The sequence below is a fragment of the Xenopus laevis genome, chromosome 6S, assembly GCF_017654675.1.
Source record: "Xenopus laevis strain J_2021 chromosome 6S, Xenopus_laevis_v10.1, whole genome shotgun sequence".
NCBI classification, from domain to species: domain Eukaryota; kingdom Metazoa; phylum Chordata; class Amphibia; order Anura; family Pipidae; genus Xenopus; species Xenopus laevis.
The window spans coordinates 97,265,108-97,290,608 of record NC_054382.1 but is presented as its reverse complement, the minus strand read 5'-3'; the positions used below and the strand labels follow the sequence as shown (position 1 = coordinate 97,290,608).

The window sequence follows — 25,501 nt, the reverse complement described above, 5'->3', positions numbered from 1 at the left end:
CATGAAGAGAGAATGAAGAGATGCCGAGAGATGAATAGTGAAGATGAACTTTATTATTTCAGAAACAATGCAGAATTTTAAATTGGTTGTATTTAGAAAGTTTCTTACGTCAGTACGTGGAAGCTTATAATAAATTTTCATTTTCACAATAGTTCCTTTATATTATAATACAGACCAACCTCATTGTCTGTTTGATAATTTGTGATGACCCCTAAACTTAGCTTCTCAACAGCTGCTCAGAGCCCACTGAGCATGTGAGTGTCACAGACACCCCTGTGACAAGTTTGAAGTCCTGGATCATTTCTGCTATTGAAAAGCTCCAAATTTAAGCTGGAGCAATAGGTTCAGTTTATAAACTATGGCATTTTTAGCCATATTCATTTTTAGGGTTTAGTTCTCTTTTATAGGTTAAACCTATGGGCTCTGTCTCGGTGGTTAAACCAGTGGGTTGAGTTCTATTTTGGACATGGTTTATGTCAACTCATTGTCCTGGCCATGGATGAGTAACTCATTCCAAGGGATCTGTCTATCATTTATTAATAAGATTAAAAAAAAATTCTGGTTGGAGTTTTAAAGGGGAAAACAACATTTTTTTTTGAGATTCATTATTCCCCAAGGCTGCTAAAAGTCTAAATAAAAAAGTACAGCATCTCAAACCTGCCAAGGTCATGTAGAAGTCAATGGCAGGCGATTTACAATTGGAAGATACAATGATTTGCGCTGGTTTTTGTACAATAATCCAAATAATTTGTGGTTTTCGGGAATTAAATTCTAAAATATGTGTAAAAAAAAGGAATGTGAAGAATTAGAAAAAATTCTACTTACATAAAAGTGCTAAGAACCCCATGATCAAAAGTCCAATGGCTGCAGGGCCCAGCGCAACTCTTGTTCCCATTTGGAATGTTCCTACTTGTGTGCAGGTGTCTCCATTTCCCAGACAGTCACAGACTTGCAGTTGGATACGTACAGGTTGGGCACAACTCTCACCATTTATGTTTGTAACTTGAACGTCAACAGTAACATTACGGTTATTTATATTTTGTGTTGTTAACATCGCACTTGTATCTGCAATAAAAAGTCAATAATGAGTAGATGAATTGTGATAGTCTGTGAAGTAAAACTTAGGTGTATTCAATAAATATCACAACAAATAAAAACTAATTTAAAGCCTCATTTATCAGGGCCATGTACATAGTGCAATTTCCAGTAATTTCCACCATTTTTGCGTCATTGTGTTTGTGTGCTGATTGCCGGACCATACATTAAAATGGACCAAATTGCAGGTGCCCCTTTCTTGCAAAATACAGTTGCAGAATTGCGGAGACTATGGGGTATATTTATAAAAGAGTGAAGTTAGAAATTGCCACAGTCCTCTAGAGTGAAATTCCGCCACTCTCCATTCATTTCTATGGGAAAGTGTATTCATCAAAGTATGAACTTTCACTTACACCCATTGATAAAATCCCATAAAATTAATGGAGAGTGGGAGAATTTCACTCTAGAGGACTGTGGTGATCTCTAACTTCACCTTTTGATAAATATACCCCTATGTCATTTCCGGCATGTGTGTGATTCATTTGGTGCAAGTTTGTGGTGCCTTTTGAAACAACCTGATATGGGGATTACTGTCATGTTAGGTTGGTGGTAGCTTCAGGGTTCACTAGCATCAATACGTGCACTTGTGCCTGATTTATCACAGCAGACTGGACTGACGCAATGGCACTTAGCACGACTATACAGAAGTGCACAAATACCTTTAAAGGGATAATGTCATGATTTTTATGATGTCATTTTTATTTCTAAATTACACTGTTTACACTGCAAATAATTCACTCTGCAATATAAAATTTAATTCCTGAACCAGCAAGTGTATTTTTTTTAGTTGTCATATTGGTGTGTAGGCGCCATCTCAGGCCATTTTTGCCTGGTCATGTGCTTTCAGAAAGAGCCAGCACTTCAGGATGGAACTGCTTTCTGGCAGGCTGTTGTTTCTCCTACTCATTGTAACTGAATGTGTCGCAGTGAGACCTAGATTTTTTTACTATTAAGTGCTGTATTTAGATCTACCAGGCAGCTGTTATCTTGTGTTAGGGAGCTGTTATCTGGTTACCTTCCTATTGTTCTTTTGTTAGGCTGTTGGGGGGGGGGAAGGGAGGGGGTGATATCACTCCAACTTGCAGCACAGCAGTAAAGAGTGACGGAACTTTATCAGAACAGAAGTCACATGACTGGGGCAGCTGGGAATCTGACAATATGTCTAGCCCCATGTCAGCTTTCAAAATTAAATATAAAAAAATCTGTTTGCTTTTTTGAGAAACAGATTTCAGTGCAGAATTCTGCTGGAGCATTTTGAAAAAATGTTTTCCCATGACAGTATCCCTTTAACGAATCACGTCAATATGCACAACATTTGTACTTGCAACTGGGTTCATACAGTTGGCGTTTTGTCTTCATTTAAACTGAAACAAAATTTAGATCAGGGGCTGATTATTTTCCAGTATTGTTTTGTAAATGTATATTTTTATTGATTATGTGACTCACTGTCACAGAAATAGTGAGATAGAAATAGTGAGTGCTAATAAGTCTATGTTGAGTGTACTAGGAATGAAGATTTCCACTGGTCTGACAATGCTTTACTTGCTAGTCCTTATTCCTAGTACACTCAACATACACTTAGAACTCACTATTTCTTAGTCTTGGAGCTTCATTTTCAGAATTAGAATTATTATCTAATGGGAGATGGCCTTCCTGTAATTCAAGTTTTCTGATATAAGGTTACTGAAATTGCTGTCTGGCCATTGTTTAAATGTATTGGATGAGACATGGTGATAGTTTCAGGGTTCTCCTGGATCAACAGGTGCAACATCACTCAATTTTGAAAAGGGAAACAGAAATATTTGATAGCAGCTCTGTGGCAGTGCAAAGGGTACATTTATATACATTCTGGGGCCCCTCTGTATCTTAATAAAATATAGGTTGTTTTGTGGCACAATGGTTAGCATTTCTGTGTTTCTATGTCTGATTTTAGCCAGGGCATTAGTTGCAAGGAAGTGTTACGCAGATTTGTATGTCTCTGTTCCTCCCCCCCAATTCTTAAATATACAAGTTAATAAGATCCTCTGGATAACATGGACCATAGTGCATGTGGTATGACTTTGGACTGTGTGAATAATGTATTATTTTTTCTTACATGTAAATAATCAGTTGATTGCCAGCTTTTGTGGCTACACACAGTGGTGTAACTATAGAGGAAGCAGACCCCACAGTCACAGGGGGGCCCTGACTGTGGGGTCTGCTTCCTCTATAGGTAATAAAAGATCCCCTCCTCCCCAGACGCTCTCTTACCTGTGGAAAGGAAGGGGGACGCAAGTCTGGCGGGAGTGGGCAGAGTTTGGGTGGGGAGTGGGGGGGGAGGGAGGACATGGGGTTGAAGCTGGATGGGAAGTGGGTGGGAGGATGGGGATTGGCGTGCTCCGGGCCCCTCTGAAGATTTTTTGGCTGGGGGGCACACACTAGTTATGACACTGGTTACACAGGATACAGTACTTCTTAATTTGCACCTAAGTGATGTTACTGGCCAAATACCTGCCAGCTGTTCAACCCCTTTAAAAGTAAGATTAATTAAAATTGCAAGTGTTGTTTAAAATGCCATTTGTGAATGGTTAGTGCTGCTTGCAATGTAAAATCCTTCTCTGCTGAATATTACATTGCTAAGCAAAGGTTAGCATTAACACCTGCTCTGAAGTTTTGTGAAATATTTTGTTGCAAAATATGCTTTGCAATTGCGAAATTTCATACACTGCGAATATGTGAGGAAGTTGTTGAGATCTGTAATCAGTCAAATAGTACACAAACAGGGTCGTTAACATTCACTACGGTTTTTGCGAATTAGATATAAGCAGGTATAATCTTCCTATTCAGGCCCTCACCTAAGACCCCAGCAAGCAGATATCAAAAGTTAAATACATAAACTGCAAAAAAAAAATGAAAACCAATTGTAAATTGTGTCAGAATATCATTGTTCTCATCAGTTTATTTAGACGTTTATTTAAAAGTGAGAAACCCCTTTCAGTTGTGTGTGTGTGTGGCATATGTATATACTTTAACGCACTCACCATTTACTTTTGTCAGGGTAAATGAATTATCTGATGAGGACACAAGGCTGAATGTAAACGGAGAAGTGACAAATCCAACACCATCATCTGCCTGAAGAACAACCTGGGGACTTCTTGAACATACTGTCCTTGACTGAGAGGTAATCACAGGGCAGGTTGGTTTTGTAGCATCCACAGTAAGTATGGTAGAAACGATATTTGGACGATTTGGATCACCTGAAATACATTTGTCAGAACAGATTTTTTTTTTTTGCACTTTTTTTGCCGTGTGGCTTTTCACATTAATATTAATATAGGAATTTGTCTTGCCAAAAAATAACCACCCCAGAAATGACCCATGGACTATTGTTTGATGAAAGACAATTCAAGACAAAATAGCTAATTTATTACATTGTACACCCAAAATGCTCCTTTCCCTAGGGTTACCAGATCACTTGAAAATTCAGAGACACTTCTTAAAAATGTTGCATGGCTGCACTGATGGCATGCAAATTAAATTGCAATTAGTGCAGCCCTTTAAGCTAGATTTTCTAGATGTGTCTCTATATTTTCAAATGATCTGGTAACCATCTTCTGCCCTTCATGACAGGTCCATCTCTAGAACTAATGAAAGGAGTAGGACATGCCAATTAATGTCTCTATATACAAATCTGCTCTGAACCTGTCAGTGCTTCATACAGGAAGGGCAGCAGAGAAGAGAGACAAAATTCTAAAAGCTAATTTACTGTTGTCTGTTCCAAGGATGTTTGCAGTGAAATTGCCGTTGCCAGCGGTGTCTCGAGGTAGATCGCCTATAAGTCTGACATTCCCCTGTTCATCAATAAATAACCATTTGCTACTATTTTCATCTGTGGTAAACCTGTTAGAAAACAATAAAGATATTAATAGATGTATAAAATTATGAGCATTTTTTTTAGATTTTCTATTCTGTGTTAGAGATGAAATACTTTACGTGTTTTCCAAGTTTTATTGGTATGAGCTGCATATTGTTGTTGTTTGACCCAATAATCAAAAATACTTTCCATTTTATCAGGCCTGGATTTATGGAAAGGCCACAAAGGCCCGGGCCTAGTGTGACAGAATTGTAGGGGGGGTAGCATGCTGCCCAACCACCCTCGCATTGGTTCAGAAGCACTGGGGATTTGCAGGAGATACATTTGTTTTTAAAATTTCCTGTGCACCAATACCCAGTACTCCAGACCCGATGCTGAAAGTTTGTGCATGTGCACAAAGTTAGGGGTGGGAAAGGGGGCAATGAACAGCAACAGGCATAGGGACGCCTACTATGTAAATCAGGCCCTGCATTTTATAATACAATACTTAATGAGTGCTATACAGTGGTAACAAATCAGCTCAGAATTGAATCGTATCTATTTATTTATATGTACTCATTAAGAATACAAGAGGGGTCATTTGCAAAAACACATATTGATTCAATTCATTAATTGTGTCAATAGGCACATTAGACTTGTGTCCAACAAGTCTTGTGACTCAACACCCAGTCTGAAAATGCTAGACACAATTTGCACTGGATTAGCATCGAGTTGTATCTGTTTTGATGCAATGGACACAATTGTGGCAGGTGCATCTCAGAAGTGCAGCCCCAAATTATGGAGCGAAACACTGCATTATGGATAACAAACATGGTTGTGCGTGTTAGAATTTGCACGTTGCACTTGCATTGGTAAATGACCCCTGCATTGTGTTTTCCTGGCCTGTGTCGATGAATGTTGTAAAAACAAGCTGCTGTACTGAGAATGACTTACACTGCGTTTGTTATAATTTCCCCAGTGTCCAGATTTTCCATCTGCAGTTTGACCAGTATATAATTAAGCAACTGTTCCCTGCTCAGGCCTGCTGGAATGTTCACAACTAATGGACGTGGGATGACAGCGAATCCTTCATTCACATTTTGTACATGAACGGCAATGTTAGTCACCTTCGCTTGGTACTGAGATATAATAGAAGAATGGAAGGGAGCCCTGTTTCTCACAACAAAGCCAAGGTTCATCATTTGCATTGCTTCATAGTTTAATTCCTAAATAGAACATAGAAATGATTTATCACATTGGCTATTGAGATTGAAATAAATTGGTATATTATTAACATTATCGAGCAACACATGAAGGAAAAAGTATATTGAAGGTGTATAGTATACATATTGTAAGGCTAATTTAATCACATGGTTTTTAACTGTACAGAAGTCTCTTGCAAATATTTTACCTCTACCCCAATTATAGCTGATATAGAATGTGCTCTGGTGTTTTTACTTTCTGGCAAATTGAGAAATGATGGGGTAACTGTGAGATGAAGAAGATGAAAAAGAAGAAGCCTTCAGGCAGACAGAACAAATGATACGAGGAAAGAAACAGAAGCTGAGCCAGCACAATATGAGATCAAAGGGCCAGATTCAGATTTGATGAGAAAAGCTTATGTCCAAATTAAATTCCAGATTTCCCCAACTTTTATCTCACATTTATATCAGGAAGACTCTATAGAAGCCTATGGTTAAAATTGCAACTGATATAGGAAAAACGCATTTTCTTCTCGAATGGAATCTCACCTATAAGTTTACATTTTATAAAACATAAGATAGTGTTTTCTCATTTATTTAAATCTGGCCCAGTACGTGATTCAAGGCAATTTGTAATGGTTTGTATTACAAGCCTCCCTGTTCCGACTATTTATAATCTGCCATTGGAGTTGTCATAATAGTTATCTTATGTTGCTAGTACTACTAGTAGTATGGTCAACTGTGTGTTGTAGAGTGCAGTATTTTTCTAAAAATGAGGTAATAACTATTTTTTTTGCTACTTAAACTAAAAACTCAAGGATTGGATTCCCCCCCAGCTCTTCATTTAAATTGTGTAAAAGTGTAGTTTTAACTTGTATCTAAGATATTGTAGGTTTTTTTTTATCAAAGGTCAAACTCAAAGGAGTTATGTGAATTTTTTTCAACTCTAATAAACTCAAATGTACTCACAACTCGAATGGGAGGTTATTAAAAATTTGATCGAATAGGAACAACCCGAAAATTCTAATCAAATTTGAATCGAATGTCAGGAAGGCTACTAAAATCTTCAAATGATTCATCCGACCTCTGCCATTGACTTCTACATGAACTCGGCAGGTTTAAGATGGTGAGGTATCAAATTAGAGCTGTTTCCATGGTCGAGGTGTGATAAATTTCACATTCTACTTAGAATTTCAGTTGGTGGTTTAAGAAGTTGTGAGCTTTGACCAAAAATACTATTTGAAAATTTGAATTTACCATTCGAACCTTAGTAAATCTGCCCCTATGACAAGTGTGTCTATTCTCATCTCTTTGGTAAGATACAGCGTTACAATAGAGACTAAAATAAAGCTAAGGCAGGTAACAGCAATTTGTAGTTGAAAATAAGTCCTACTGATAAAGGAAAGGATCTAGGTCAAAATACAAAGTAAGTTTTTATACTATCTTAAAAAATCCCTGGAGGGCAGGTTTAGTGAATGATATAATTTTTTTATAAAACTTAAGTCATCTATGATATAGTCAAGTAAAACTGATTTACCCTGACAACGTGTAATACACCGCGATTATTTACAGCATCCGTCTCAATTACAAACCAACCGCCTTCATTTCCAGACACAATTTCGAATTCAGCCACCCAGTTGTCTGTGTACATTTCATCTCTATCATTTACTTGGATAAAGAGCAATCCTTGTTGTAACATATTTTCATCTACTGAAATGGAAAACTGGAAAAGAAGTGTGAGAAAAATGTCAGTGTAAGACTATTGAGAAAAGCTCAGCGCTTATTTATGTTTTCTTTCCCTCAATCTTACTCACGGAATATTCTTACTCATAAAATATAAGAATGTTGGACAACACATAGCTCTAAATTTACTCTTTGAGAAATCAGACCATTAAACTGTGATGTTTGTTTAATCAATGAATCGTTTCAACAAGTTGACAGATCTGATCAACTTGTTGAAAAAATTCCATTAATGGATTGTTTTAATTGTGGTGAACAAAAAAACGTCACCACATTATACTTGCAATAACACAATAGCAATGCTATTTTTTTGTAAAAATATGCCGCATGTATTGAGGTTAAATTAGATGAGGAGAAATTCAAACTTATAGTAAATAAGCCCCAATTTCTGAATGTTGGTGAATACTGCGGAATTCCCACATTTAAAAATAAGGTCCAACATTTTTGAGAGTTGTTATCCCAGACTAAGCGAAAGAATGATGGTCCGGGATGTTGATTACCATAGCAGACAACAGGTATTCATAATTAAAATAAAAAGTTTTATCAAGTGGATTTGATCAATATAAAAATATAAACAAGGATACATGTATCCATGTTTTTAAATAACACAAATTATGGAGACGGTAGCACAACATTCAAAATTTTTTTTTACAATAAGGATAATAGGAGAAAGATTAGAAATGATGGGATTTAAATGTCATAATTCTTTTTGTAATGAAGAAGTGCAAGAACTGGGTCCACCAATGGTGGAATGTATTAAATACGAATTACTAACAAAATATGATGTTCATGATAATGCTTGTGGTCAATATCGTTTTTTAAAAAAAAATTTTTTACTGATACACAGGTTTAAGTTTATGCCTACATCATTTGCCACATTTTAAAAAAACTTACCGACTCATACTCAAGTGAAGGGATGTTATCATTGACATCAAGGATATTTATGGAAGCACTGCATTCTCCAGAAAGGGCTCCAGCTGCTCCATCCATGTCTGCTCCACTAACAACCAGGGAATAGCTACTTATTTCCTAATGGTTTGGGTCAAAAAGTTGTTAATACACATAAGAATGGGAAATGTAGGCTTGATTATGCAACCAGGTATAATGCACAGTCAGCTGAATTTAATATTGCAGCCTGGGTTTTAGTGCTCCCTTAAATACATGGCATACATACCAAAGGGCAGGGAGGGGGGGAAGTATAGTTGGTTAGAGAAGTATGTAATTCCAAACCCCCCCCACAAAAATACATTCATACATCTGCCTTGAGAACTATGTTGTATAAACTCCTAGGACATTAGGCACTTGAAAGTTTGCAACAGATTGTGCTGTGTACATCTATGTGAATAAGTTGTAAAGAAACAGTTTTGTCAGTAGCAAATTAAACACATAAGAACAAATCAGTCAGTAGTGCTAATATCCAGGACTGAATTTAGAAATTGGGTGCCCCTAGGCCGGCACTTCTCATTGCCCACCTTCCCAGTAACCTTCCCTATTCCCCTCCCAGTGTCCGACCAGAACATCTTACACCGTGGGTCCCCTTTCCAAACTATTATTCCTAGTCTTTTATCTCTACATAATATACTCTATTCTTCCATTATTAACTCTCTTAAAGAAATAGGGAATGACCATGAAATAGGCCAAATGGTTGGAAGCAAGAGGGCCCACTGATATCTGGGAGTTTTCCTGGTATCACGATGGGCCAATCCAACACTGCAGCCCATCCCCTTCCTGTGATCGAACGCCCTACAGGGTTTGGAGCCTGGGAGATTTTTGCTCTGCTAATATCAATAATCATTATTAAAGGAACAGTAACACCAAAAAAATGAAAGTGTTTTAAAGTAATGAAAATATCATGTACTGTTGCCCTGCACTGGTAAAACTGATGTGTTTGCTTCAGAAACACTACTATAGTTCATATAAACAAGCTGCTGGTAGCCATGGCTGAAATTGAAAAAAGGCTATATGGCACAGGTTAAATAGTGGATAACAGATAACACCATTATGTTCAACAAAGCTTATCTGCTGTGTTACCTGAGGCTTTTCTCTTTGAATGGCTGCCCCCATTGCTACACAGCAGTATATTCATATAAACAATAGTAGTGTTTCTGAAGCAAACACAGCAGTTTTACCAGTGCAGGGCAACATTGCATTATATTTGTATTACTTTAAAACACTTTTATTTTTTGATGTTACTGTTCCTTTAATACAGGTCAGCTCCTGTCCCAAATGAATATATTAATGCACTCGTACATGAACCAAACATTAAACAGTAGATTTAAAATTCAAAGCATAAAGAAGAATAAGTATAAATTTGAATAAAATACAAATTACAGCAAATATGTGTTATGTGAGGCTGCAAAAGAAAGGAGATTATTAGTTCTACAAAATATCGTTTCAATTATTGGAGAGATTATGTATTGTATAATACATATATATATATGTATTATGTTATGAAGAGCAACAAATGTTCTAGACCATTTTCAATTTAATCAGGAAATGAATAATCAGCAAACCCTTTGTCATAGTAAGGGGCACATTTACTAAGCTCGAGTGAAGGATTCGAATATAAAAAACGTTGAATTTCAAAGTATTTTTTTGGGTACTTCGACCATCGAATAGGCTACTTCGACCTTCGACTACGACTTTGATTCGAACGTTTTGAACTAAAAATCGGTTGACTATTCGACCATTCGATAGTCGAAGCACTGTCTCTTTAAAAAAAACTTCGGACTACCTACTTCGCCACTTTAAACCTACCGAGCATCACTGCCAATGTGGACCTTCCCCATAAGTTTTGCAAGCTATTTTTGATCGAAGGAAAGTCGTTCGATCGATGAATTAATTTCGATCAAAGTATTTGCGGTAAATTAACCCTCGATATTCGACCCTTAGTAAATGTGCCCCTAGGTATCTTATACTTTGGGATTCAGTTTATTTATATAAAAGGGCTAAACAAAAAGAGAAAACCCTTCCTATGAATTGGGTTAACTTACCTCCCGATCTAGGGAACCGGACACTGTGAAGACTTCTCCAGTGTGTTTATTCATAATGAACATTACGGGATTAGAAGGATTCTGAGAAATGATTTTGTATGCAATTTTCGAATGTAATGTATTTTCTTCATCTGCATCAGTACCGATGATCTGCATCACAAGGCTGCCTGAGTTGTATCAAAATTAATGAAAATAAATGTTTTTTGCATAATAATAACAACAATAATAATACAGATCACTAATTAATATTTAGACAATTTCATAATTTCAGTATGACTATAAATAGTTCTTATCTTATTTGTTGCTACTAGTTAAAATTATTACTTTGTAAAGCAATGCAGAACATTTTATATCTAAAATGATTAGATTCCACTTGTGATTTATATTGGGGATAAACGACTCAGAGGGTTTAACAGATTAGCACTGCTTTGAGCTCTAACGCCCCATTTGGAAGAATGGCATGAAAAATTGACATGTACAGCATCTGTATTGATAGATGTGTCAATTTGTTAACACTTTCCTGGCTGTCAGCAATAAGGTTTTTTTTAAATATGCTAATATTCAGACTTCCTCCTATTGTTTGTACTATCACATCAAAGAATATAACTTACTTGCACTGGATAGCTCAGCTATTGCCCCAATAAAAACAGCTTGTGAGAACACAGGTGCATTGTCATTAATGTCTATAACTCTGATGCGTAGGGAGAGAGGTTTCTCCACATCTGCTCCTCCAGACAGCGCCCTTACAGTTAACTAGGCAAAATAAATATGTTTCATTATATTCGCTATACAAATAAGGTACCACAATTTCCTAAAACACAGTATTGAAAGGCTGTAAAGTAACTTATGAAGGGGATGGGGGTTGATGGTTAATGTCCATCTTAAACAGGCCCCTTGGTTAATTGGCAGGTATAGACTCTAGAGTAAGTAGCAGAGCCGTGTAGCTTCCAGCAAATTTAGGTCAAGTGACTAGTAGGGTAGAATAGAATAGGGGCCAGGATTTTACAGCTAATAATATAGCATCATTTCTGGTCGGGTCCTCAAGAATTTGTGACATAAAACTGTCATGCAGCAATTTCATAAACTTGTTTCAATTAAAGGAGAAGGAAAGGTACCGAAGCAGTTTATTGTTAATAGATTAGCCACAATAGTGCAAGCTATAACACTAGTTATTCTGCAGAATGCTTTACCTGAGTAAACGGCTTGAGACACTCTCTCTGTTTGTTTAGGATAGCAGCTGCCATATTCACTTGGTGTGACATCACTTCCTGCCTGAGTTTCCCTGCTCAGTCATAACTCTGGGCTCAGATTACAGCAGAGAGGGGAGGAGCGAGGGGGAGAGGAGCAAACTGAGCATGCTCAAGCCCTACCCTGGAGGTTTATGCTGAAAACAGGAAGTCTGATACAGAAGTCCATGTGTACACAATAGAAGGAAAGAAATGCTGTGTTTCTTTTGACAGAGCAGCATTTACTGGTGTATTTATATAGACCTTTCTGATAAACGTACTTAATTTTAGCCTTTCCTTCTCCTTTAACTGCACTTGAAGTTCTATTACTCATGTTGATATCATGGTAATTACACTCCATTTGTAAAACTTGCACCAAACTTGCAGCCTTTTTTAATTTCCACAGGAGCTGAGCATCTTCCTCTTCACTTCATCTCACTTCCATCATGTCTGTAGTATAGCACTACAATTAACTTTCATGTCCCTTACAATGTGTGAAAAACAACCTATAAGTCTTCAGCCTTATCATTCTCCTCTACAACTTCATCCTTTATACTGGGGTTCAAATTATGCTCAATATACAAAAATACCATCCTCCTTTTCTATTTCCCCTGTCCCTATGAAACAAGGAATAGCTTAAAGGGCAGATTTACTAAAGGGCGAAGTGGCTAACGCTAGCGACTTTTCATCAGAAATCCCATCTGCAGGGACATCGACAATTCGCTAACAAAAGAGACCGTAGCTAGTGTTCGTTCACACTCTATCGCCAGGCAACTTTACACTCTGGTTGAATGGTCGTTGCGCTGCAAATTTCACCAAATTACAGATTTTACTGAACGTTACCTCTTTCGCCAGTTTCCTTCGACATCTTAGACCGGGCGAACTGCTGAAACAAAGCTACATCTTTCTCAATCTGATGTCAGTGACATCATATCCTGTACCCCGTAAAGTCATAAAAAGTGTAAAAAAACGCTGGCGACTTTTCTATTTTTAAAGGGGTATTGCCTTCAAAAGTATTAAATATTTTTGTGTGAACATTTTTTTAACACATTTGATGGGCCTGCCACATATATTTTAGGGTGGGCTCATGTCTAGGGCATTAGAGGAACTTTTATGTCTTTATTAAGCTCCCTTGGACATTTATAATAAAAAGTGGTCACTTCAAGCATTTACACCAACATCTCTAAAAAAAAGGCGTGTATACGGCTTTCATGCGCCTCCCCTATTCAAATTGACCTAAGCATAAGATTACTAGCGAATTTTCATGGCCACATACGAACGCTAGCGAATTTTCGCTATGAAATGCTCGCACTGAAGAAGTGTCGAAAAGCCACCAGCTTTTGGCGCCAAGGACGCAACCTCACATTTTAGTGAATTAGTGTAATGTTAACGAATTTGCGCCTGGCGAAGTGGTGTGGAATGTGCGAAATGGTAGCTGCCGACAATTCGCCCTTTAGTGAATCTGCCCTTAAGAGCCTAAGCTTACTGTAAAATACCTGCATTGTTTGAATTGTAGATACTGCTGTAAAGAGATGTCTGGCAACTCTTTCACTGTAAAGGCTATAAAATCCTCATATTACAAGACTAATTTCTAATGAATTTTGATGTACTTGACAACATAGAAAGCAGCACAGTCTGTGTTAGAGTTTATTAGTAATCAGTCCTTCAGCACCAACTACTTTTTGCTAATGTTTTGATGATATGTGTCAATCTTTAAAATCAGCTTCCCTATAGCAGAGAACAATACTGAGCATATGGAGTGCTGCTGATCAAAAGATGACCTATTGTGATCATAAGGATTGACAAAGATTCAACGCCATGGATCATTTCTACCTGTTCAAGCCTTTTCCCTTTAAAACAAAAATATGAAGATTTCTTACAAAGAAGACAGGTGTAACTTCACGATCAACTTTTATTCCTGTCACATTCAGATATCCAGTTTTCCCATCAATAAGGAATATATTAAAAGGCTCCTGGTTGACACCTGGTCCAGAAACCAGATATGTTATTTGTTTCTTTATCGCTTTATCTGAATGGACCTGTAGAGCAGAACAGAAATATTTATGATGTTATGCTGTATAATCTATATTTCAAAGTATTAAAATATCAAAACAATACAGAAGTGAGTTGGCTTATAACCCCACAACTCAGGTTATGCCAAAAGTTATGTAATGTTGATTAGAATGTTACATAAAGACATACCCCCATGTGTAATAAAAGGCAATACGTGTGCCCACGAACAGTAACCAATAGCAAGATGTTTGCAATTAAACAGGTGACCAGTGAATGGAACCTGTTGATTGGTTTGCACCTGGGTGAACTTAGTGCCTTTTATTATATAACCCCATGATATATAACCATACCTTGGCTATAGGATTTCTGTGTCTGTTGTCTTCTTCTTCCCTCAAATGTACAACTGGTGCCAGCCATTCTCGCTTTTGCCTGTTAAGTTGTATACTGTTCCATTTGATTTGTCCTTTTTCATCTTTTCCTTCATTAACCTTCAAATATAGGGACAAATTTGTAAACATTTTCTACTAGGAAAAAAAAGTATATGAATATTCTAGACACTTTCATGGTATATCAAGTTTATGTTCCAGTGTTTTTTGGAGTTTGCTAAAACAGCTGCAATTTTAGAGACTTATTGAAAATTAATGGAACCTATATCTTCTTCCTTCTTTGGCCCCAATATATAGTTAAATACTCTATGGGCCAGCCTTTTCTTCATTCTTTCTTCTCCTTCCCTCTTTCTTATGCATTTCAGTTGATCACTAAGTGATTGTTCTAATATTTTGTGTAATCACAATGCCAATACAAATCATTGAAAAGAAAATTATTGGAACAATTTGATTTTCTTTTTCAAGCAAGGTTCTTTCCATGACAAATGTATTTGTTTATTGTTCTGTTTGAAATATTTTATTCGTTGTGGTTGTGAGGAAAAAAGTTGTGTGATTTTTTCCCCCCTCCAAATCTAAAATTCATAAATCGGCCACCCACTTTCTTTAGTATTACTCCTGTGTTTGTTAAATATTTCATTGATAATGTTGGCATAATTCCTTAAAAGGTGTAAAAAAAATATTCCAAAAGGAGTAATTGATGTAGATTTTTGTCTTCCCTTTCATGATTTTTATGATGTAGTTTTTATTTCTAAATGACACTGTTTACACTGCAAATAATTCACTCTACAATATAAAACTGCATTCCTGAACCAGCAAGTGTATTTTATTTTTAGTTGTAATTTTGGCGTGTAGGCGCCATCTCAGGTCATTTTGCCTGGTCATGTGCTTTCAGAAAGAGTCAGCACTTTAGGATGGAACTGCTTTCTGGCAGGCTGTTGTTTCTCCTACTCAATGTAACTGAATGTGTCTCAGTGGGACCTGGAGTTTACTATTGAGTGCTGTTCTTAGATCCAACAGGCAGCTGTTATCTTGTATTTGGGAGCGGCTATCTGGTAACCTTCCCATTGTTGTGTTGTTAGGCTGCCGGGGGGGAAGGGAGGGGGTGGTATCACTGCAACTTACAGTACAGCAGTAAAGAGTGGCTGAAGTTTATCAGTGCACAAGTCACATGACTGGGGGCAACTGGGAAACTGACAATATGTCTAGCCCCAAGTCAGATTTCAAAATTAAATATAAAAAAATCTGTTTGCTCTTTTGAGAAACAGATTTCAATGCAGAATTCTGCTGGAGCAGCACTATTAACTGGTACGTTTCGAAAAAATAACATGTTTTACAATCTCATATGCTGGTCACAGCTCTGGAATATAGCTCTGCCTTATAAAAGTGAGTATCGTGAAACTGTGCCATATGAAACCAATTGTAAAATTCAGCAAAAGCCCTTAACATGCAGATAAGTGCATATTCATTTTGTACATAAATATAACTGCATAGAATACATTCTGTTTTCGTGCAAGAGATGCCACCAACATTTTACCTGTAAATTCCAATTGCAGGTGCATTCTAGGGAAATCTGTAAGAATAAAAAAAAAGTTTATTATCCTAGTCAATGATTTGCAATTACACTATTCATCTGCAAATCTGAGACTGCATTTACCTATTTACAAAGTTACAAATGACGGTTTTCTGTCTCTCCAGTTGGTGAGTAACATTTTAGTATAGTTTCTATGAGATACTCCCTGCACCACACCCATGGAGCATATGCCAAAACTCTTGTCTTGCCGACCCAGACAAGCTTTGCGGTGGCAGACTTGCATGTTATGAAATGTGTAAAATTATATATTTGTATTTAGTAGACACAGTGCATTTTTATAGCCAGTTTCATCCATATTACATGCTTGTTTAAAGCCTACTACCCTAATAAACCATATAAAATGGCTATAGGGTGCCAGTAGTGTATAATATCTGGAATTATCTATTCTTAATGTATTTGCCCATTATAATGAAGAAGGAAATAATCAGAATATATTTATAATCGTCTGTTAATGTCCTTGTGTGCAACTTCAAACAACCTTTCAGAATGCACTAAGATTTTGTTATGAGACCAGCCAGTGAATAGCTGTTTAGAAAGTTAACTTTAGAGATAATCTTTAGCAAGGGCTTGTGGCGCTAGGGAAGTAAATCAGACAGGCAATTTACTACTTATTGGCCGAAATACTGGATTAGGGAAACATAGGTGATTTGTCACGGTCAGTAGGAAGCCAGTGTAGTGTCTAAACTATACAAATATAAAAGGTTGAAATAGAGCTGTATTTGAATTACATTTAAGTTACAACTAAAGGTTCCCTCAATTGGAGGTTCAGAGGCCTCCAATGTCCTTATTTACCATCACTGCTTCTGACTTCTGACTCCAGAAGTCTATACCTGTACAGGGACATACACAAAAAGATCTTTGGCTGATTTTGCCACTTGTATGATGGGCAAACTTGGGATGATGCAACAGTTTTGCCTTTGGGACAAATATTTGATCATAATAGGAACCTAAGTAAGTTCCACTGGAAATTACAACATCAAAGAGCCCTTCTTTTCTGCTTCTCTTAGCATATTGTTACTTGAATCACTTGGATATACATTGTGCCTAGTGAAGAGCAAATCCATCCCATTTCACTCCACTGCAAAGTTCATAGAACAGTAAAAAAATAATGAAACAAATTGAGGCCAATGGGAGTTTTTTTTAAAGCATATCCAACAAAATATGCAGATGGACATGACCATGGTATGACCTGCATCTATCTACTTTGACAGGAAAACCAGGTGCTGAAAAATATTATTTTTTTTAAAGCATACCACAGAACTAGTTTTGCAGCCCTTGAAGTCTATGGGTGTTTTTTTCCATGGTGAAACCTGCCAAACAATTTCGTTCGTCGCTAATTGAGACCAATATCAGGACTAGTTATTCCCAGCAGATCTGTACTAATGTCTAATGGATTTTGCATCTCTAGACTCATATTATTGACATTTAGGGGCAGATGCATCAAGGGTCGAATATCGAGGGTTAATTAACCCTCGATATTCGACTGGGGAATGAAAATCCTTCGACTTCGAATATCGAAGTCGAAGGATTTTGCGCAAATACTTCTATCAAACGATCGAAGGAATAATCGTTAGATCAAATGATTAAATCCTTCAAATCGAACGATTTTGAAAGATTTTAATCCAACGATCGAAGGATTATCCTTCGACCAAAAAAAGTTAGGCAAGCCTATGGGGACCTTCCCCATAGGCTAACATTTAGTTTGGTAGCTTTTAGGTGGCGAACTAGGGGGTCGAAGTTTTTTCTTAAAGAGACAGTACTTCGACTATCGAATGGTCGAATAGTCGAACGATTTTTAGTTAGAATCATTCGGTTTGAAATCGAAGTCGTAGTCGAAGGTCGAAGTAGCCCATTCGATGGTCGAAGTAGCCAAAAAAACACTTCGAAATTCTTAACTTCTATTCCTTCACTCGAAGTTAATGAATGGGCCCCTTAGAGTATTTTAATGTACACTAAATGGCAGTTCAAGTGTTTATTTAATGTATCTGATTGAAGCAAATATATGAATACCCAGAGGATAGTGATAGGGTTGGCTATAATGAAATACTGTTACACTCTTCACTAGGCCTCCTGCTGCACTATATGCACTGCACATGTTTCACTGGACTGTCTCTTTCAATTGGGTCCTCTCTATAGTAGCCTCTGTAAACTGAAGGTTCTATAAGATCATTAACACACACACTAAATCATTGTCACAATATTCTGGGAGCAGTGGTTGTCAAAAATCTATTTGCTTTAAGAAAAAACTGTTTTTGGTTGATTTGGTGGCTACAAGAGTTACTAGAGAAATTGTGGTTAATTACTCACTTCTTATGTTTTCTTAAAATCCTATGTAAATTCACATCAGTTTTTTATAAATAACCCCCTTAATATGAGAATTTTAAGATATGCTTACATTCTTGGTATTGATAGACTTTATACTTACCACTATGATTGCTTTTGAATTAAATGTAAACCACACATACAGAATCAAATTAAATCTTACCAGTGGACATTGGTTTCACTTTTTTGAAGATATATGTGTCCAGTTTTTGTAAAAATGCATTATATTTAATAATTAAAGACCTTTACATGATTTTATGATTTAGAAGTTTTATACCAATAACTTGTTGTGTCGGGGTACTAAGTTGGATGAGCGCTATTATTAAAGGAGAAGGAAACCCCCTGGGCGCAAAAAGCCTCCCCCCCTCCCCTGTGTTGCTTCCCCTCCCCCCTGGCCTACCTGTCCCGCTGATCTTCTTCCTGCTTTGACCGGCGCATGCGCAGTAGGAGCATTTCGCTGGTACTGATCTACTGCGCATGCACCAAAAGTCACGAAGAAAACTTTGTGACTTTTGGTGCATGCGCAGTAGAACCGTACCGGCGAAATGCTCCTACTGCGCATGTGCCAAAAACGCCAGTCAAAGCAGGAAGAAGATCGCATGGAAGAAGATGGCATCTGTGAACTCCGTGGACTGGACCTGCGCAGAGGGGTAAGTAACAAGTTAGGGGCATTTGCCCAGCGGGACAGGTAGGCCAGGGGGAGGGAATATACCAATTTACTTCTCCTTTAAAGAAATTGGTATATTCTCCCCATGGCACCTGATAAAAACTGATCTTACTGTGTGCTGTGTGACTGTAACTTAGATTTTAATCTCCATTGGGGGAGGTAATGATTAACAATGAACAAACTCTATAAAGCACTGTGTGAACAGTAATAAACAATAATGCTTGCTAATTGCCAGTGTTGGACTGGCTCATGGGGATACCAGGGAAACTCCTGGTGGGCCCAGGTGTCAGTGGGCCCTCATGCTGCTAAACATTTGACCTATTTCATGGCCATTCCCTATTTCTATGAGAACAAAAACGCTAAATAGATGGAATAATAGGTTATAGTATGTATAACTAAAGACTAGGAGAATAGAGGTTGAGTGATGAGAGGAAGAATAATAGTACTGAGAGTGGGCCACTGGTCAAAATTTTCTTGGTGGGCCCCTGGTCTAAGGTTTTTGGGTGGGCCCCTGGTGTCCCAGTCTGACACTGCTAATTGCTGGTGGTTTGATTGGACTCTTGAAAAAAAAGGGATACAAAATTTCGGAAATTTTCCTGAGAAATGAGATACAAGCCTTTCCTAATGGAACACACCCTAATAAGATGAGCAGAATCAAGACTTCCCAAGACAGGTACAAGATTCAACCTATATAACCAGCAACAGTTTTGTGAGCCAAAAGCCTTAGGATATGTTACACCCTTATAGCAATGGAGGGTGGGGCAGAAAGAAGCGAAGGAAAAATATCATATCCAGAGAAAGTACGGGTCTAATGATGAAATGCTAACTGCTTTGTTATTTACAAAGTAATGATATTTGTTATTAGAATCCCAACACCATAAATTGTTCAGAGTATTTCTCATAGAGCTGAAAGACAGCATTATTCAAGGAGCCTCTCTACAACATGATTTCTGCATATAGGGGGTGGGAGTAAATAGGACTAACTTGATTTTTGCTAGCTTTAGTTATTGCTGAAATCTAACAGTGACTCAGTAGCCACTTAATGGAGGTATTATATTTCGTAATGTAAAGGTTCATGTGTGTATGAGTTATTTGCTTCATTTCAGTTGGGAAATCCACAACATGCAATTATAGGTGAGCTTCATGGAGGATGAGAAGTTTTTTTCACCCAACACACCCATTTTTGATTTCATTGGAAAACTGTTGTTAATAATGGACTCTATAATGGACATTATTGCTATAGTGTACTAACATTATTATCAATGCTTTAGAGCAGGGGTCCCCAACCTACATTCAGATGTAAAAAGAGTTCGGGAACAACTCAAGCATGAAAAACATTCCTGAGTAGTGCAAAATAAGGGCTGTGATTGGCCATTTGGTAGCCCCTGTGAGGACTGGCAGCATACAGGAGACTCTGTTTGGCAGTACACCTTATTTTTATGTAACCAAAACGTGCCTAAATGCCAAGGTATTCAAAAATAAGCACCTGCTGGGAGTAACATCCCAGGGATTCGTGAGCAACTTGTTGCTCATAAGCCACTGGTTAGGGATCACTACTTTAGGGGTTTGTGTAGTCCCGTTGGTGAATTGATGTATATGGTGCTACAGTTAAGTTTGCAAATATTGTTACATGATAAACTTCATTTACACATTTACACTTCACATCTTGACAAACACAGTAAAAATCTAACTTCAAGCTTAGAACATCTATATTGCTAGATCTGCTTGTTTGGAGACCTCAACTCACAAAATAAGTGGCTCTGGCCCAATTAGCTTTGTATTCTCGAAAAACGGTCCGCACACACCAATGTTGCAGTCGTTTCGGGGATCCTGAAGAAGGGAGGCTGTGTCCCCCCGAAACGTTGAATATTTATTGTTGGTGGCATTAATAAAAGGGGCACTATCCCCGACTGCAACATTGGTGTGTGCGGACCGTTTTTCGAGAATACAAAGCATTAAGGTGACCAGGCAAGGTCAACGGTGGACCAGCACCACTACGCAGAAAAAGTGGAAGGAGGTGTGCGGTAATACAAAGTTTCTCTGGCCCAATTAGGCCATCCACACACGGCCCAATTGGGCTGATCTTATTGTTGACCATAGGGGCGAAGACAAGATCATACAATGGGGCTTTAGAGGACCGTTGGACCCTATTAATGTGCTGATGCAGTCCTCATCTGATTTAAGTATTTTTAAACTTGCCTGATTTTGTCAATATTTGGCCAGATATAGGTTGGACAGGTCCATCAATAGGCCCATAGAGGGTCCAATAAGCAGATTTTATTGACCTGTGTATTTGTCACCTTTATATTCTGGAATTAGATGCATGATAGAGCCTCAGCTAATGCAGCTTGCAAGAAAAAGAGAATGAGGATGGCCCATGGGCATACCCCTTAAAGGAGTATTTACTTGGGACACTCATGGTCCTGGACTACCCACATGCCACCTGTTTCTTAGCAGATGTCATCATCTACTTAGCACCACACATTAAGTGCTAGCTGGAACTTTTATGGGTGCAATTTGCAGGACAATCCCTCTATTTAATGCATGAAGGTGGACCTGGATATGCTAACAATGGTGCAACATCACAAAAGCATAGAAAACACTAAATGAATTCCCTTTTGTGTAATTTTTTGTTAAAATGCAATCTCAAGAATTTTGTTGCAGGTAAGTGATAAAACATTCAGAATAGCCCCCAATTATTTAACAAAAATAACAGTGGGTACACTTGCAACTATTGTATGAAAATGCACTAGACATTGTTTTTGAATGATAACCACCTGAACTGCAAGTGTACCCACAGATACAGGTGATTCCAAATAAAAATAATGGGAGGCAGTTCTGAAAAATGTTGTCCCCTTGTCAAGCAGGAACTATTTCTGCAACTAAATACTCGTGTAATGCCCAAGTGTTACATACTTCTCATGTTCAGTGCTTCTGTCTATACTGCTTCTTCGAGTAGCTTTTTGGTAAATGGGGTTGTTTACCTTTAAATTAATTGGTAGTATGATATAGAAAGTTATATTCTGAGACAATCTGCATTATTTGCTCCCCAGTTTGGAATTAAAGCAGCTGGTAACTAAAGTCTAAATTACCCTAGCAGCCAGGCAGTGGTTTGAACGAGAGAATGAAATATGCGTTAGAAAGAACTCAATAAAAAGATAAGTAATAAAAAAGTAACATTAACAATTAAATTGTAACGGCACAGAGTAATCGTTACTCCCTTTAAAAAAAACTATAAAAATAAAAAATGAAGACCATTTGAAAAGCTGCTAAAAATCTCCCATTCTATAACATACTAAAAATGTACTTAAAGGTGCACTACTGCCATAAAGTAAGTCAGACGTTTTGTTGTTTACCAAAAAGGAAATAGAAATTGTCACATCCATGTATGCGCAAAACTGACAACCACTTTTTCAGAAATAAAAAACAATTATCCAAAAGAGCACTATGTAATGCAATCTAATAAACTGTTATCGGGCAAAAATAAAATACATTTTTAATAAATCTGATGTAGTATCCGTTTAAGGGTCCTAATTATTTCTCTGATATGTCTGCAGTGGCCTTAATTATACAAAACAGATCCCTTGTGGGATCAGACAGAAACCCTAATTGCACACATTTTGTTTGTATGCTTTCAACTTTAATTTTGTTTTTCACACTCCCTTATTGCACACTTTTTGTTAAGGAACATGTCAAAGCAGTTCTAACCTAGCTGAGTTTAGTAACTAAAGCCTGATTTCTACAGTTTTATATAAAGATGGAGGAAAGCTTGTCTTCCCATTTAAATTAAAGATGTGCTCTTTTTGTGCCAGACTCATCAATTTCCATCTGTTTGTATCTATCATGTGTATGTTACTCATTCTGCTTGGTTATAAGCTCTATATGAAAATGAATTAGTACAGTCCAAGCAATAGAAAACCATAAAAATGTTCATAAAAATCTAATGTTAATCTCTATGCTCTGATGAAGCGCCCTACTGCAGTGAAACATTTGGCATTTTCTCTGATAGAGGAATTGTACCTCTTCTGCTTGTGCTAAACTTGATCTTTTTAGGTATGAATGATTGAATTTGTTAATTCGTGGACCATTATAAATAACATACACAGGTAATTACAACATAGTGCTTTATTTATACTGGGCAATTTTGCTCCAGTGCAATAACCCATAGCAACCAATCAGCAAACAAAGTTTGAACTGTCTACTGTAAGAAAAAAAGCCATTGTCTGATTGAGTGCAATGGGCTATTGCAATGGTACAAAAGTGCCCAGAGTCTGTAAATGAATCACTGCATGAACTAGATGCACATTTCAGTTTAAATCCACATTCATGTAATAATAAAGTAATTACTTTTAAAGGGACAGCATGTTCAACTTAACGGCAATAAATAAGGCTTGTGCTGAACAAGGGGATTGGACTGCCTGTTACAAATGGTGAGTAGCAGTTGTAGGGCCAAAAAATGCTCTTGCGCATATTTCAAGAGACAACTGCCTATGACAATTGACTCAATGATGTGAATGAATGGCATGGAGGCATATTGGGTGCTTTTCTCCTGTGCCAGCTCATTTAGGTGTCATAGGCCTTGGGAGTAAGAAGATATTTATGCAGAAGTTAATTTAATACTTTTTGGCAATTTTATATTCAAGAAATATGTTACTGTTTTAATAGGAGACAAGCACATGCTATTTTTAGGAGAATCATAGCTGCACTGTATTAGAACTGTCCAACATTATGAGCAAATGGCACATTGTTATTCATTTTACTAGTAGCCAAAATTAAGAACAACCGATCCAATTCATTTATACAAGTGCTAGTCTATAAATCCTATTTCTTGACCACAATTTCATTGTAGTAATTATATTCACGAGGGAAGCTTTTTATATGCCAAGACATTGCAACATAATTTTTAAATTAAATTTTTTTTTTAAAACCAAGCGGATTCCTGACCTGCATACACATGTTTTAACAGATAAACTGGTTTTGTTTTGACATCATTGTCTGAAAATCATCCCTGCCACCTTGTTTGAAATGCACAACTTATTACGACTCTTATTAGAAATTGTTTTATTGATGTTAAATGTAAGAACTCGTTAACAAATACATTTAGAAACATTCTTAGAGTATTCCAGAATAATTTTGCATAGGAACAACTGGAATACATTTAGGAAGATTCATAGAGTATTCAAGAATAATTTTGCATAGGAACAACAGCAATACATTTAGGAACATTGTTAGAGTATTCCAGAATAATTTTGCATAGGGACAACAGGAATTTATTTAGGGAACATTCTTAGAGTATTCCAGAATAATTTTGCATAGGAACAACAGGAATACATTTAGGAACATTCTTAGAGTATGCCAGAATAATTTTTCATCGGAACAACAGGATGAAGTGGTAGTGCTGTAGCACAGGCCATTATAGACATGACATGTTCATGTAATATTAGAATATCATATCTAGGCATGTTGCCCTCTGATTGGATTTCATGTAAAAAATACAGCGAATGCTTTCAATAGCATCACCCTAATAGGGTTGTATAATGGAATGCAGGCCTCATAGTGGTCACTCTAATATACATATATAGAATAGAACTTCCATGGATACAATTTTCTAAAAAATATACCTACTAATATAGTCACACTAAATACATATATTAACCGTACAGCCACTTACCATTATGAGAAATAAGGCTGTACACTTTGCACATAGCAGCCAATCCATTGTCCCTCAGATGCAAACAGATGCGGCTCCTGAGAATGTTCTTTTCCCACCACCTTCGAGGGTGATGGAGTAGAAAAAAAAAAATCCTTACTGGTGTTGCAATTTTTTAGGTATTAGAGCAGCCAGCCTTCCTTTGAGAAACCAGCTAAGATGCTTCTTTTTCTCCACCCAGATGGATAATTGGGCAGGCTCCACATTAAAATAATGACAGCATTATGATTGCTTGTCGGTACATTATTATTCAGACACACCTTAGCTGCTTTTCCAGTATTCCAGTGACAGAAACCAAACAGCACAATGAACAAGTAGTTTACTAGCTACTCAGAATCAAAAAGACGATTTGTAGAAAACCCCTTTGCCATAATGCTACATTGTGACGATTACATACATTGGGCCATATTCAATTTTATTAGAAAAATGTACCTTAAGGTTTTCCGGAGAAGGGATTCTTCTGTAATTTGGATCTCTATACTTTAAGTCTGCTAAAAAATGATTGAAACATTTCATAAACCCAGTAGGATTATTTGGCCTCCAATAAAGAACAATAATATTATAGTTGGGATCAAGTACAACTTACTGTTTTATTATTACAGAGAATATGGCGATCATGTAAAAATGTGAATTATTTGTTTGTTTGTGGGAGATGCCCTTCCTGTAATTCTGATGACCTGAATATCTCCACTTCTATTAAGACATTTTACTTGTTGAATTGCAT

At 37.1% G+C, this 25,501-nt stretch overlaps 1 protein-coding gene across 1 annotated transcript in view; it reads right to left on the bottom strand.

The window, feature by feature from the left end:
* The window catches only part of LOC108695274 (desmoglein-3), a 31,937-nt gene extending 7,012 nt beyond the window's left edge, over nucleotides 1–24,925 (bottom strand). Inside the window, exons 1-12 of the mRNA XM_018223681.2 lie at nucleotides 24,739–24,925; nucleotides 16,022–16,057; nucleotides 14,452–14,589; nucleotides 13,969–14,127; nucleotides 11,474–11,615; nucleotides 10,863–11,029; nucleotides 8,764–8,898; nucleotides 7,667–7,852; nucleotides 5,882–6,153; nucleotides 4,841–4,974; nucleotides 4,116–4,331; nucleotides 826–1,065 (exon numbers count right to left, since the gene is read on the bottom strand). Coding sequence (XP_018079170.1) covers nucleotides 826–1,065; nucleotides 4,116–4,331; nucleotides 4,841–4,974; nucleotides 5,882–6,153; nucleotides 7,667–7,852; nucleotides 8,764–8,898; nucleotides 10,863–11,029; nucleotides 11,474–11,615; nucleotides 13,969–14,127; nucleotides 14,452–14,589; nucleotides 16,022–16,057; nucleotides 24,739–24,786 — 1,873 coding nt within the window. The 5' untranslated portion in view covers nucleotides 24,787–24,925. The remainder of the gene's footprint in view (nucleotides 1–825; nucleotides 1,066–4,115; nucleotides 4,332–4,840; nucleotides 4,975–5,881; nucleotides 6,154–7,666; nucleotides 7,853–8,763; nucleotides 8,899–10,862; nucleotides 11,030–11,473; nucleotides 11,616–13,968; nucleotides 14,128–14,451; nucleotides 14,590–16,021; nucleotides 16,058–24,738) is intronic.
* Nucleotides 24,926–25,501: the final 576 nt, after the last annotated feature.